This window comes from Atractosteus spatula, chromosome 4 (genome assembly GCF_055471065.1).
Source record: "Atractosteus spatula isolate fAtrSpa1 chromosome 4, fAtrSpa1.hap1, whole genome shotgun sequence".
Taxonomy (NCBI): Eukaryota; Metazoa; Chordata; class Actinopteri; order Semionotiformes; family Lepisosteidae; genus Atractosteus; species Atractosteus spatula.
In genome coordinates, this window is record NC_142709.1 from 11,429,302 (window position 1) to 11,445,461 (window position 16,160).

General features: G+C 33.2%; 1 protein-coding gene across 1 annotated transcript in view; it reads right to left on the reverse strand.

Moving 5' to 3' along the window:
- Positions 1-16,160, reverse strand: part of nme7 (NME/NM23 family member 7) — an 82,438-nt gene that overhangs the window by 53,363 nt on the left and 12,915 nt on the right. Inside the window, exons 3-8 of the mRNA XM_088913083.1 lie at positions 15,233-15,340; positions 11,440-11,606; positions 8,768-8,878; positions 5,309-5,359; positions 3,762-3,969; positions 2,100-2,205 (exon numbers count right to left, since the gene is read on the reverse strand). Coding sequence (XP_088769209.1) covers positions 2,100-2,205; positions 3,762-3,969; positions 5,309-5,359; positions 8,768-8,878; positions 11,440-11,606; positions 15,233-15,340 — 751 coding nt within the window. The remainder of the gene's footprint in view (positions 1-2,099; positions 2,206-3,761; positions 3,970-5,308; positions 5,360-8,767; positions 8,879-11,439; positions 11,607-15,232; positions 15,341-16,160) is intronic.

Consider the following 16,160-nt stretch of genomic DNA (forward strand, 5'->3'; position numbering starts at 1 on the left):
TCAATTTGATTATCACCAGTCAGACATGAACTCTGTGCTTTTGGTATTTATTTCATTTCATTTAGCCTCTTTCATTTTAAGATTGTTATAAGGCTACCATGTGTAGCTCCCCTGTATGACCCATTGAACTATCAGGTTCCACAGAGGCTACACATGTCAAACTTCATCTGAAAGAGTTTCATAATGACCTAAGACACAGACAAGACTATATCTGACTGGTTAAAGTCACATGACTAAATCACTCTTGTTTATTTTACCGTCACAATTTATTATTTTAACACATCAAAATCCTATCCTAGAAGCCAACATGGCCAAAGAGCAGTATCAGAAATGCCTGTATTGTTTTTTAGCTCCTTGCATTTTAGTACACACATTCTCATTGCTCAATATAAAAATACTAAAACAATATAGTTAAACTATGAACAGTATCATCCAGATTGTGGTCTTGTTTTCTGACATAATAATGATTTAGAATGATGTTTTAGTACATAAGAAAAACATGAGTATTGCTAAAAATCCTTCATTTTCTTGTTCAGCACAAACATTAGAAACTAGATGTAATCCAGGAGTAAATTAGGAAGCTAGCTAAAAAACAAATGTTCTTATCATGTAGTTATCTCTGAATCTTTAGCTTCTTTTAATGATTTGAAAGTATTACAAATCACAGAGTAAATGCCCAGTGCATGAAGCAGATTTTAGTAAAGAAACACCTCACATACATGTAACTTGTTAGATATAGACTGTAATTAGGGGTAATTAGATATAGACTGTGGCTACGGGTGTTAGAATAAAAAGGTTTCAAATTTGCAAACTATTGTGAAAAAACATTTTTTGTTCGGTAAATGACTCATGTCCCAGGAACGTAGTACAATAACAACTACCCAGTAGCAGCATTTGCAGAAAACCTGATGCAGGTCTGCTCAGTTCAGAGGATTTCAGTGATTTCACAGGTCACCAGGCAACTGGTATGCTTAATACACAAAGATCAGACCATGGATTTGTAGCAAATCGAAGTAAAAGCTGGTTTCAATTAAGCAATGACTCAGATGATGACACACTCTTATCAATGTACAACACAAAAAGACTGAGAAAAAGCAGAAGGGGTCAAAAAAAATATTTGTTTAAAGAAAGAAACTAACTTTACCAGAGAAACAATAAGAAGGAAGAACAGAGAGTACTTAATATTGTAATATGTCCTGTACAAAGAACAACTGTTCTGTTAACTGTTTCTTCCCTGGAAAAAATGGTTCTTTATGAGGAAATCACATCCTCATTTATTTCTGAAATCCCAACAATAATCACGTTGTACAATGTGTTATGTAAACAAACTACCAATGTTTTTATTTATTCATCTACAGTCTTTTATCTTTTCTCACTTATCTATACATTTTCTAATCATTCTTCATGTTATTTAACCCACTATATACACCTACCCCATGGGCAAAGTTTGTTATTTTAGTATTTAAGAGTCAAGCATGGAGAAATGACATTTCTCAATGTTGAATATTGCTGCTTAGTAACTTGCAAGGATGCCTTTGCCCAATGTTGTTCACATCCCAAAGCTGGTGTTTGCATACAGACAATCAGAATGTCCACAGACACTGCACTGGGTATGTTTAAAAAAGTTAAGACAACTTTCCTGGCTTAGGAAGATGCATTGAGAAGACAATTTATGAATCAGTAGTATAGCTTTACAGAGATGTCCTGGTGCTCACAATTATTATATATTGACCTAATCTGTCTTGAACTTTGCTTGAGTTTTGTTTTGTGACAGATTTCCCCTTGAAGTGGAGTGGGAAAACCCTTTAGCATTTATTTAGCACCCAATGCTGGCTTTAAAGATTTAAAGTCATTGTACTAGAGTATACAGCTTTCCAACAAGTGGAAAAATATAGTGCATCCCTTTGCACTGGAGACACATGAAAGAATATAAAACAACCCATTTACAGGAAGTTTTCAATAAACAAAGTAATATAATTTATATCCATTATATTCAACTGAATTTGACATATCACAACACAGACAAAGGTGCAAAAGAAGACATGAACTTTAACCTAGAGGAAATAGTAAGTAATACCATACATTTAGTAATAGATTACCTTCTGCGATAGTGTGTGGCTTAATAACACAGCACGTGCAATCTGTGAATCTTGCAGTGTTGGAAGGGCCACGACCAGTAGTTGATGGGAAGAAAAATTCCAGCTCCTGAGGAAAAAAGGTAGAAAAGAAATAGCAGGAACTTCTTTATAGAGTTTGTAATGAATAGTTTGAAAATCATCATATCACAAAAGCGGTGTCTATGGAAAAAAAAAATAGGACAAATAAAAAATATTCTCTCAGAACACCTCACATTTTTTTTTCAAAAAGAAAACAACAGTGAATGACAGGAATAAGAAGAAATGTGTTTCTGCTCTTAAAACAGTTTAACAGAATTTATTAGAAACAATACAGAACATAATAACAAAAGTTAAGCCCTGAAAAGAATCTCTATTTGTTTGTGTAGACTCAGAATCAGATTTACATATACAGGGTAAGAATCTGATATGTAAAGAAAAAGATTCACAAGATTAAAATTAGATAAGCTTAATATTTATATGAATATTCTATTTTGCATTAACTTCTAGAAAGCTGGTGCTCCTAAAGGATTTTAAAATTTGATCTGTGAGACCAACTATTATACAATCATAGTTTAATGTAGTATACAGGCAGACAGGTCATTATGCTTATTCATCTTCAGATTCTGATTGTTTTAGCTGTATAAGGCAAATTCAATAGGTATTAAATTCAGATTTAAAAAAATTTACTAGTGTTTCTACTTCGTCTTCATAGGAAAACCAAAAGCATTTCTTAAAATAATGACAATATGAAGTGGGTTATGGAAATTACTCAATTAACTCTTTATTAGGTACACATACATATGTATAGACATACTGTAGATGCCCTCCTCCAAACATAACTGAAATCCCCTGAAAAACCATTAAAATAGCAATTTCCTTCTGCATTGGCACCGTTCATATTATACAACTATACTACCGATATACCTATACCTGTGAGATTTAGGCAAAAGAAACAGTTTCTTTTCAGGTAAAAGAAATATAATTAATAGTTATTCACGTAGGTAGCTGCATCAACATGCGTAGGCTGCAAAGGAACAAGTATAGGTTTATTCCATGCTGAAAAACACAACCTCTTCGGGTGTGGTCATACCGAAAAAGGCTCCACAGCTGAAATTTTGTGTTTTTCTTCTCTTTTTAGCATGGAATAAACCTTTACTTGTTCCATTAATAGTTACTGACAGCTTCTGTGCAGGGGTATAATCAAAATGTTACGTAAAACATCCTAATAATGTATCAGCAAAAATCATAACAGTGCAAATTATGACAAACAATTCACTAATATTAAAACCAATAAATAATAAAAACAGACTTGTGTTGAACATGTTACTGTCTTTCAACACGAAGTGCATAGGAGATACAGATATAGATCAGACACATGGGACTTAACTAATTACAGTACATATTTTAAAAAAAGATATGTAGATAATATGAAAAGCTTAATGTTTGTACACCATCAAACTTTTAGAATCTAAACCAAAATGGCTAATATTTTTTATAACACAAGAATGTTTTTAAAAGTTTCACAATATTTTCTCATTCATCTGTACCTCTTCCAATATCTGGTATAGTATTTGCAAACTTTGAACATGGCATAAACAGTGGTACTACCGACAGTTTCTTTATGGTCCCAAAAAACACACATACCCTTGCTGCTGAGGCAAGTGAATCAGACCCATGCCCAGCATTCTTGGTGCCATCTGTGCCAAACTTTGCCCTCACGCTGTTTGGTGCTTCATTGCGAGCCACGCTTGAATCGGTTGGTCCCAAGAGTCTCCTCCAGGCAGCCACGGCCTCATCCCCCATTATCTCCATGGCAACAACAGGGCCAGAGGTCATAAACTGCATGAGATTACTGTAGACCACAGAGAGATTTACAGACATCACCTGTCTAGTTAACGGAACAATCAGTCTTATCAATATCACACTTCTGACTTCTAATATGTCAGATTTACTAAATGCATCAACTTTTTAGGTACCAGCTATGGTATATTTTAATGGATATTTTTTTACCTCCTCCTATGGTGACCAAAGGCTATGCTTTAATGGTGGAACATATGATAAAGACACATGGAGACGTGCATTAATCTAACTGTTCTTTATATAAAATTTAGTTATTTTAGTGTATAGGACAGAGAGAGAAATTAAGAATCTCTGGTGAAAGAGGACCATCTGACTGAAAAATTGTTTATATCTAGCACTTGGTGGTGCACAAGAGACTAAAAATGTCCTAAATGCTACTTTACTTTTCACATATAATTAAAGTATAGCAAATACTCTGGTTATAAAGATCAATTACTGGATTCTGCAGCTATGGCATACAGTGAGATCAGGATTTTCCTATGGCTCCTAATATTAAGCATTTGATGCAATGCAAATGAGCATCAGATGCAACAGAGCTCAAAATGTGAAAAAAGGTTTATGGCTTGAAAATGCACATCTCATAGGTGACATGCATTTTTATCTGTCTGTCATGCAATGACACCCAAATTGTATGGAGGAGAAATAAAGTGAAAACAATTGTAGATAAAAAAAAAATCTAATACAGCATTTTAAATATGCAATCTAGCACTGAATATTCAGTTCTTCATCAAGTTGTAGTAATTTTATAAATCCAATCTTATTTGTAAAATGACTTTATTGGAAAAATCAGAAACATATTAAGGCCATACCTAAACTTTATTTTAACAGTAAAAAGAAGAACCCAAAGTCTGATTTCTACTGATGTGTTAGGTACAAAAATGTATATTCCATATGGGTGAAGGGACAATCACTAATTAAGGATTAAAAGACATGTACAGTATTAGAAAACAAAGCTGAATGTCTGACTAAAATTAAAAAATAAGGAAGTGGGATGCAGATGCTGTAATTACATAAGCAATGTAAACTTAATAATACATTATGTTACCTGACTCAAACTCTTTGAATGTGAATGACACGTGCATTTCTAATATGACATTTTGATTCCTTTTTTATCAGCATTTTTAACAAATCACTGGCAGGAAATGTTTACTCCAATTTCACAGCAAAACTATAAGGCAGCGATTTTCTGGTGTAGACAATACCGAGAAAATACTGCAAAGTCACAGCAATGTCACGGGAATGCTGATGGCTATGGTGTGGCTTTCAGGTCTCCTTCAAATCTCAACCCCAGTCCTAAAGAAAGGTCAATTATTCACTCAGGAAACACTCACTTGAAGAAAGACTTTGACTGATGTTCTGCATAAAAGTCCATTGCCTCTTTCCTGAAAGAAACACATAAAAATAGTTAATGAGTTATGAAGTGAGTCCTTTAGCTCCTGCATTGCTTGTCACCTTCAGCTGACAGCACAGCACCAGCATGACAAAAAAAATCACTTGGTTAGCAAGAATTTACACTTGGGTAATGACGTTTTTCTCCTCTCACAGACAAAAAAATCTCTTAGTAGTTTCCTTGGAATATATTCTTATATACAGTTGCATTCAACCGTATAGTAAGAGTAAATCTAGTGACTAAATCTACCACATCTATATTATTTATATAGGAAGTCATCTTAAATAAGAAATAGAGAGACATATTTCCTTTGCCAGATTATATAATATAAATACCCAAACTAGGCCTGTGCTTTGAGAAATGTAATTGACTTCAAGGTACAATTACATTTAAGGTATATTATTTCTTTATGAAGTGCTTATCATTAATTCTTATAAGAGAAATAATTCTCATCAAAGCAACACTAAGCTTAAATTTCCTGTTATTTTATACAGTACATCTTGTTCTATCTACAGTAGCTCGTGAAATGATAATTGGATGTATTCTACAATTGGCTAGAATCATTTTAACCAATCCAAAAACTGAGTGTCATATCTGTTCTGCACGTAAAATCTGGGCAGCCAATGTATGGCTTACCAATATTACCACATGAACTGAAGAATGAACACAAACACTACTGAATGTACAGTAGGTGAATTGGTCTAGTAATTCCTTATCTTTCCCAGACTTTTAGTTCTTAGGACCTAGGTTCAACACAAAACAACATGTAAAACAAAATCTTTTAACATGACAATACAAGGAGGGCAACTTTTTATACAATAGTGGTGTGGTTTCAGAAAGTGTGGTCTGACTTCTGCATTTCTGGATATACGAAAATCACTATATTTGTTTCCGTGGATTGTTAAAATGTGCTTAGAAAGCAGTATTAGAAAAGTGTACATTACACCTCTAACATTTTCCCTGCAGGTAAACTATCTACTTCATAGCAAATGAATTACATAGGGCATTGCCATAAAGTTAATAGCAAAGAAAAGTGGGCCCACTGTATTTATAATAAGTAATGGTCTATGTCAATGATTACCTAAGTAACAGTCATATAGATGTTGATATTCATATGAACTATCATATAAATTACTGCCGGGACAAGAAGATTCAATGAACAGTAAGTTAAATACTTAGAAAAAACATATATTACACAAAATAAAAAAATGTGTAAAAGTTAAATCTCAGAAATGCTGGATATTCCTAGAAAAACAGAAAGATTACTTAGTGAGACTACTGAGGGTAAAAAATTAGCAGGTGCAATCAGGTCCCTGCTACAATAATGACTTTGGATCAACCTCATGACAGAGTTGTAGGTTGGACTTTGAAATAGCTCAGGCTGCAGTGGTTACTGCCCTTCAAGACTGTGGCAAGGTTTAAATCTTATGTATGGAGTTTCACACAGTCCCTGATGCAAGGAAACACATCCAACTGCATGCACTTAGTTTTTCTCCCGTTACAGAAAGGAATACAAATTGGACATGTAGAAAGTATACACAAAGCAAGTGAAAAGATTTACATCCAGTAATAAAACCCAAAGGGGTACTAAATGTATGAATACGTCTTTCATACACAGTATCAGATTTAACATTTTTAATCATAATGTAAGAATGTGATTCTCATCTAACTATATGTGCACATGCAAATATATATATAAATAAGTATGTGGGCAAGAAATAAAAAAGCTCATATATATGTAAATATACCTGTTTCCTCCAGTTATATCTGAAAACAAAAAAATATGTCAGCTCAAAAATGAGAAAAGAGTTGTTGAAAAATAGTTTTATCTGGAATAAAAAACCCAGAGCTCATTTTGCACTCAAGCTCATGGTTTTAATGTCTCATACAGCCTCACAGCTATTAAACTTGCAACTCAGCTATTTGAAAGGAAAAAAAAGTCAACTTGGATCAGCTGTTTCCATGTAATGCATGGTTTAATTGTCAGTGCTGATCACAGCAAAATACAGATTTTCTTCAAACTAAATTCTTATTACCTGTATTTTACTATCCCATATTACTAAAGATTGTATCTTGGTTTGGAAAATGTCTAAATTAAATGAAAATGCATAGTATTTTCCACAAAAGAATATATTTCGTAAGCTTTAATCTGACTTCTTAAGGTCATGAGCCATAACAGGCTATCATAATTTAATCATCTTCATAAAAAATAGCTTCAGCTAATTTGTAATTTTTGTTTCCAGAGGTAAGCACAGAACATACTGTACACACTTACTCATTCTTTTTCTTTCAATTAAAATCTTCTGACATTCACTTTACTTATGTTATGTATCATCTTACTGCAATGCTCTTATAATGATGATGAACTGTTAAACAGCAGGGTTTCTCAAAGTTCCAAACAAAACAGCTTTCCGGTCTTTATGTGCTTTGCTGTTTAAACATTATTCTCTCCTGCTGTCTTCACTATATGGATATTTGTAAGATTTATGGAATACGTAATTTTAATCTGCATAGTTTCCCAAAACTGAGGAGTACTGTAAGTATTCCATTTTTTATTTGTATTAGTGCCTCATAAAAGTATTCAAACCTTTGTACCGTTGTAGTGAATATGAAAGCAAAATGGAAAAAATGTGATTGTGTAAGTATTAAACCCTTTCCTGTGGAACTTCTAAATTAATTTAGGTGCACAAATTTACCTTAATGAGCCATATAATTAGCTGAATGGCCTCCATCTTATTTTGCCTTTTTCTCTTTAAATTTTGCCAACATTTACTGTAACTTGTTACCCACGGAAGTCTTCCATTTGATTATTAAGGATTTGAATAATATACTATGATATTAATTAAAAGGAATGTATCATTTTATAATTTCGCAAAACGGGACACCATAGGAAGGGTCTGAATACTTCTGCGAAGCATTCTGCAAAGCCAATACTTTTGCAAAGTCAAATTACAAAGCGTGGTGGTCCTCATACAGACCCATGGAGTACTCCACTAATGACAAAACTTCAATTTAATCATTCAATTAAGCACTTGGATTTTTCAGTTTCAGTTGGATTTGTATTAACTGTCTTATGCTGGATGTGTTATTTCCCTGATTCTTTACCATAGTTAATTTGAGAATATTTTGAAGAACATCAAAAGCCTTCTGAAAATCGAAAATTTAAATATTTCATATCAAATTCTCTTCTCCATAATATAATTGTTGCCTGCTATGTTTTATAACCTCTGTTGTGCTCTAAAAGAACATTACTTAACCAAGACCTACCTTTTCTAAATCCATGTTGACTATTCTCTACAATCATATTATCATTATCACACATCTTTAACCACAAAATGATTCTCTAGCAAAAGAGTGCAAACAGATAGATACATTACTCAGTACAAATTATGTTCCTTACCATGACAATTTGGACATTTTTGCTTTGATTATCATCAGGCCTGCATCATATATCATCTGAATTATGTCGCCCATCTTGATCAGTGCATCAGGCTTTATTATAGCAAGAGTTCTAGAGAAAAAAACAAAGCAAAGAATGCCTTTTCAGGATGATAAGATTGTATGCTTTCATAATTTTATACATTAAATTCTGAAACTGCAAAAAAAGAAAACATTTCATACCATGTGAAAATAATTTAACCTTTTTATAATTTTCTACAGAGCCTAGTTGTAAAATATGTTTAATATACTTTTGGGAAGTCCCTGAAGTATGGGGATGAATGTGAGATTTTGATAAGTGTTTAGTATGCATAACCGTAACCCATAGAGTTGCAGAGTATGAGTCATCACCATCACAGCACCATCACAGAACCAGCTCTGCTTTGGAGCTAGGAAGAAAAATAAATTGCCAGTCATCAAGGCCTGTCACGACAGTCACAAACCCATGAATATTTAGCCAACAGCAAAAGGGTTTAATTTAAGTCCAAACAGGTAATACAAAATGAGAAAAATGAGAGTCTACACAAAGATAAAAACAGATATCAGTACACAACATCGATGCCTTTTGTTACCATATTTATTCATTTCATAGTGAAATAAGCATCTTATTAAGAAAGAGGTTAAGAAATCGCTTAGTTGAAGATTACATCATAAATTCCGAATATTACAAAAGCTCTCTGTATTTTAACTAACCATTAATTTTAAAGAACAATATAAAAACATTTTTTATTTCCTTTATTGAAATATATATTAAAGGTGAAAGGAAATGCCTTAGCCTGGCCTCACTGTAACCTGAGAAATGCACATAGATGGAAGAGGAATAATCACTTTTCTTTTGCAGTTCTCAACAAACATGACCATCGGTTTTTCCTCTATCATTTAAAGATAAAACTGTTACCTCAATAAAAAAAAAGCAGAATTCATAGCTGTGGTTAATATATTCCATTTTATTGTCTTTACAGCTACTCACCATTTTACTTTCAAAGACATTAGTGTTTCACCTTGTCTGTCTCTCTAAATACTGCTTTAGTTTCATCTTTATTGAGCTTGTCAGCTTGGTCATTTTAACGTTTACGTTTTTGGCACACAAACAAAATCCATTATCAATTTTTTATCCATTTATCTATTATATAATCATAAAACTTTAATATTGGTTTATGTCACTTGATTAATTTGGCTGCAATGGGAGAGATATTTTTATCCTTCGGGGAAAAAAAGAGGTGTTTGACATGTTATTTGCAGTTTCTGAAGAAAATATGGATCTATTCTTCATGTATTGCAGTTGTGTTACCAGCCTTGAAATGTGACAAAATTGCTAGATGTTCATGTTTTACAGATGAAAGTAAACAAATGAACACAAGAAAACAACTTGTGTATTGTTACTGTATATTAATACTGCATGCAATATAAACAATGGAAAGCACCAAGCTTATTTATAGCCTATCTACACTAAGTGCAACCTGTTTTTCCTTTAATTGATTTGTTTGGTAATTAGCAACTATCTTGACCTTGTGCTGGATTTTGTAGGAGCCTTGAGCCAAGATGGCTGTGAAGTACAGAAGCCTTACAAGGACACAAACCATGGATTTTACATGTAGGGATGTTAATTGCATCACAAAGCCAAAAAGCTTTGAGCTTAAAAATTGAAGGTGTTAACTTCCTCTGGGTAGCTAGAGCATTTTGAGTATTGAAAAGTTTCAGCAGCATAGAATGCATTTTTATCCATTTTAGAAATGGAATATAAATTATTTTTTAATTCATTATCCCCTGACAGTAGTTGACAACTATATATAACACTGACAATAACCATTCATGCAGTGCATTATCATTACTGAAATGGTATATATGACCATATATATTTAGCTTTAATTTTTATTAAAATTTACCTATATTAACTATACTGCTTAAAAAAAAGAACCCAGTGAAATATCGAGAATGGTTCATACACACCTTTTGAAAGTGAGTATGACTAAATACTAACCGTACATTATCCTTTAAAGAAGGACTAAATAAAGACCTTTAAGTAATGATGTACCAGGCTTTTTTTGCAATAATTGCTGTCATCTTCTTTTCCCAATGTTAATGTCCAATATTTGCTTTCAACTTCTATACTAGAGGTAGGGAACAATATTGGTTAATTTAACAATGACTATATTATCTTATGTTTGTGTATACATAATGCAAACTAATAGATGTAATATACATTAATATTAATAAAATAGTACAGTGTGCAACAATGTGAAATGGACACAATACAAGCATTTCTGAACTAACTTGAATAATTTCAGCAAAAAAGTGAAGCAAATTAAAAATTCACTATCAAAAACTCAATATCAATATAATACTTACTCTATCAGTCAATACGAGATCCTGCATGGAGACAAAGTTAAAAACCTTTCAAAACGTCAGCCTGGCATACTATTTTGCAAACGTTTAACTGAATAATGTCATGCAAGCTCTAATGCTGTAGTTTTTTTCCTCTTGGGTAGCCATTTCATCTTTAAGGTGTTCACTGACTGGCAGAATCCACAGAGAGTTCTGTAAATGTGAATGTGGGCTCAGAATCAAGTGAGCATGTGCTGAATGAAGATACAGTATATAATAAACTTGTTTTTTTTAATGGTTCCACTTTACCTTTCTTTTTTGCTGCCCATCTTTCCTGCTGTGTACTGGTCCCCATACCCTATCAGCTCAAGCTGACGTGAAAATACAATCACACGGTTGCCCACAAAGAGATCTTCTTGACACAGCTCATCATACTTCGTCCTTCTTAGAAAAGTGCGTTGATTTTTTACATCAAACTGCATAATAAGAGAGAGGCAGATTTCAATGATACACATTTAGTACACATTCAATGAAACATACTTTTATGTTAAATATGTGGTGAGATTCACTACAGATTTAGCAGTTCCGTACAGTACATGTGCCTTCCTAAAGTCATTTGAATAACCTAACTGAATGTTAACAAATTTCAGACAAGAACATTAATAAATTTAAGTTAGTATAAATTCCTGAAACACAACAAATTAACAACATGGTGTTGCAGACTTGAAGCAGCTTTTACTGTTTGGAATAAATACAATTTTGCACTGCTTACACTGTACTGAATTATAGCAGGATTTATGTTTAAAGTGGTTCATTTTTACTCAAAAAAGTGCATCAAACTAGTCAGCGAAAAATGACTCGTTCCGCTCTTATCAAATAGTGAACCCCTTCAGCACACTGAGATAACTACATTCATTGCCAGTACAAGGTAAATTCTGTCCTGAGACAATGCCTCTCAGTGCTGCCTGCCATCTGGATCACCAGGGTTGTGTGACTAAATCAGAGATTAACGTCATAGGCTTTCAGAGGAATATCTACCTGGCTCCAGTCTATAGGTTTTATGTAACGTATCAAAAACAGAAAAGAAATAACCGTAATACGATACTAGTTACAATAACAGGTAATGGTAATCCTGCTGTCTCTGTTTCTTAATACCCCAATATACTGTTACATATGAATCTCTTAAAACTCTTCCATATCCCTGAAGAATTTCTATTGTATGTCTTTTAATTTCTTTTTTTTTAAATAAATTACAGATTAGGTTAAAAACAGTGGATATATTAAACCATGTGAGAAAATGCTATATAGAAACCAACCATTTTTTACCTTTGCCTTTAGAGTAGAAGGCAGATTGTATACGAAAAACTAAGCCATTCGCCATCCAACATAATTAACAGCTCACAACAAATGTCCCAGCATGTATAGTCTGCCAGGACTGATAATTTCGTTCAGCTGGGTGGGTGCTTTCAGGAAGAGTATAAACGCTTTGACATGAGATAAAGTTGTCACAAATCTACAACAGTGATTTACCAAAATATATACTGCACATGCAAATTTAAAGTAACGCGTATATCAAAGGCAACAGATCACTGTTTTGTACATGCACTACAGTATTGCTTTACCTATACATTACTTATTGCATACACACCAAGAACACCAATTATTAAAACTGGTAAAAAAAAAATGTGATATAAAAACAATACAACTCTTTTAACAGTACAAACAAGCTCTATTTTATTATGAATATTATGAATAAAGAATGTAAAAAAGATTAAGCAATACACAGGTGTGACAAAAGGAGATGGTATAAAATCATGACTGCCTAAATGTTAAAAATTAAAAAAAATCAATTAACTACAGAAAAGCAGAGCTTCAAACAAGCGCCCAGAAAAAAGCTCTAAATGCTTCATGCTATACTGTATGTGATTTAAAAGAATAGAAGTAAAATTACTGGGGACTGGGGTTTCATAATACATTACAACTTTCCAAATGATTTAAAATAATTTTTACCCTCTATTTTCCCTTACTTATTCAAGTAAAGAATACATACATAACAAGAATGTTTCCCTGAAATTATAAACCTTATACAATTTATCCATTAAAGTGCTCCATCACCTGAAAAGGCCCTCCACCCACTGCTTCTGTGTTAACACAAGGATGCATCACGTGTTCCGTCTCACTGAGACACAAATTGAAATCACCTCATTCAAGGCTATTACTGTAAGCATGATACAAAGAAAGGAGGAGTGAAGAAAATCCTTTTACAAAGCCTATTTGCAATATCCTCAGTTGTGTGGATGGAAGGGGATGAGCTGTTTAAGCTGGTTTAAAGTAATACACACTGAATAACCGTCAGTCAAGTCAAGACTTTATTAAATGCAATACAATAGATGTTTGAGCAGCATTGAAAAAAATTACAGATGCTACTTTCAACAGCACAAACATATCACAACAAATGCGGTGGATTTCATTCTTTGCGGGGGGACCAACGTCATGGAGCTCCTTGTAAATGTGTATTTGAATTTAAAAGCTTTTTCCTAAGTGGTCATTTAAGGATATTCTAATTTGCTTCGGATCATTTTAATAAAATTAATCATTTGAATTACACAGTCAACTGCTTTGCTATTGAAAAATGAAACTACAGAGCGACCTGTTGAATTTTAAATGCAGAAATGTGTAAAACTTCAGGTTTGCACATATATACAAATATATAGGTATAATTTTTCAGAATGAGAATGTCTGAGGGAAAATGATAAGATTACAGATTATGCTGGGTTCACTTCTGAGATTATTACCAGAAGTTATTCCTTTATTCCTGAAACTGAATAAATTCAGTTTCATTTGTCATTTTTGCCCAGTAAGCTTGTAACAATCCTCTCACTAAGTGGATCAACAAAAATAAAAAGGTCTAAAGCTTGTAAAGTGCATACTAAAAATACACAGTGAGTATGCTTAGCAATATGAGATGGTCTGAAACTCAGCCCATACAGATTAAATACTTTTTAACACAACCAGACGTTTTCATATTGACGTCTATAGACATTGTATATTCAAAGTCATTTATTCCTTGCTGTTGTTTGCACCACATTATCAACATTATGTCATTATGTTCTAGTCTACTGTAATTTTAATTAACAGAATCATTTTCAGTATAAAGCCTGGAATTCCAAACATTTTTCATTTGTAGAATAGGAAACATATATTGTGGACCTTTAAAAATTGTACAAGTACACGATAAGAGTTGCCAATGTATCCTTTACTGAAGTTTGTGTACTGAAGCTTTTAAAACAGGCTGAAGCAGGCTACCTAACAAATGGCAATGAGCACCACAGGGATTCCCACAACCAAAGCTAAAGTCAGGAATTGAACATGAGTCTTTGAGGTTCAAAGGCAAGCTGTACCATTTTCCTATTCAGAACAGAAAAGGTGCCTGTATAATCAATAAACTACAATCTATCATCTATAATCCCATCTCACTAAACAGAACAAACTAAGTATGTATATAGCTATCTGACTAACTTCCCAGAAGCACTGAAACCCTGCAGTTTCCTTTCCAAAATACAAAGTGGGGCCATCAACCTGACAGCAAAAACAGACTTTTGTTTGCCTTCGTTATTTCTGGATCAGTGTGGCCGGGAAGGGAGTGGGTGTTGGGTTAAATTCAAAATTGAGTGTAAGCATTCACATTTTTCTTGTAAATACGCAATCATGTAGTAGTATATCTTCCTGACTGTGCAAGAAACTTCAGTTTTTATTCACATAAAAAATAATTTGTAGTAATACGACACACAAAAGACTGCAATTTACTCTTCTGTAAAACATGACTACAATTTCACGGAATCACAGTTACAGTCTGCATACTAGGAAAGAAATGGTGCCGAGACAGAACTAACTGATCATCTAAAAAAATTAAAAAGTACAGGCTCAGTTTCAGCAGTACTTTGAATTAAACCTAAAAGAATGCTTACATTATAGGTTTTACATATAAGTGCACAAACATTTCTAGTATATTCCAAACTATAACATAATGTGTTTTGATTAATGATAATTAACAGAATCTATAAAGAAATATACTTTTTAAGCAGATAAGCTTCCATCTTACCATTTCCACTGACCCATCTTTGGGGTAAAACAGAAGCTGATAACGTCGAAGGAGGGCAGCATTGGGATCATACCATTCTGCAAGAAATGAAAAGCGTTCTTCTTGACTCTGAAAAGAAGTGAAAACAATCAAATCATTAATGACTGAAACACACACGTGCATAATACAGTGTATATTCATGTGTAACAGGGAACCACAGGTTCCATTCAAAGACATCCTGAAAAGTCTAATTAATTAAGCTGCATTGTTTCCCCATTTGATGCATTTTCCTTACTCAGTATTTATACCAAGAACTAAGAAGGTATACATTTTTTAATCCTTTTTTTTGTAGTACCATTCACTCCCCATGTCCCTTTAAAGCTAAGAGATTGCCATTTTTATAGAAAGAGCACAGACGCACTTAGTTCAAATCACAGCAAAAATCTTTAATATCAGTAAGATTATTACTTTATTAGATTCTTTTCAACATACAAGAGTAGGTAATTTCTTTTTAATACATTTTATAAATTGAAATTCTAAATGCTTGTTTTAATACCAAGGGTTTAGTTGAAAAATCTCTTTAACCTTCACTAGTCCTGCTGGGTGTCATTGTGGAATACTGTACAGAAAAGGATTTACCATTCCGCTTATTTGTGTATGCCATCTTGTGGATGGAAGGTCAAATGTGCACAGATAAGGATTTGAGATAACACAATACACTGGAGTTAATGTACTTACAGTATCATACAAATACAATTTTCAATTTTAGAGAAATACACAATTTGAGTATGCTTACTGTGAACCTACCAATTATGATTTTGATACTATTTAATCTGTAACTGACTAAAGCAGTACACTTGTGTCTTACAAACTAACATTACGTGCGTCACAATTTCCCCATGAAAATAATATTTAAGAGTCACCTTAAACTGGCTTTGGTCCTAACTAA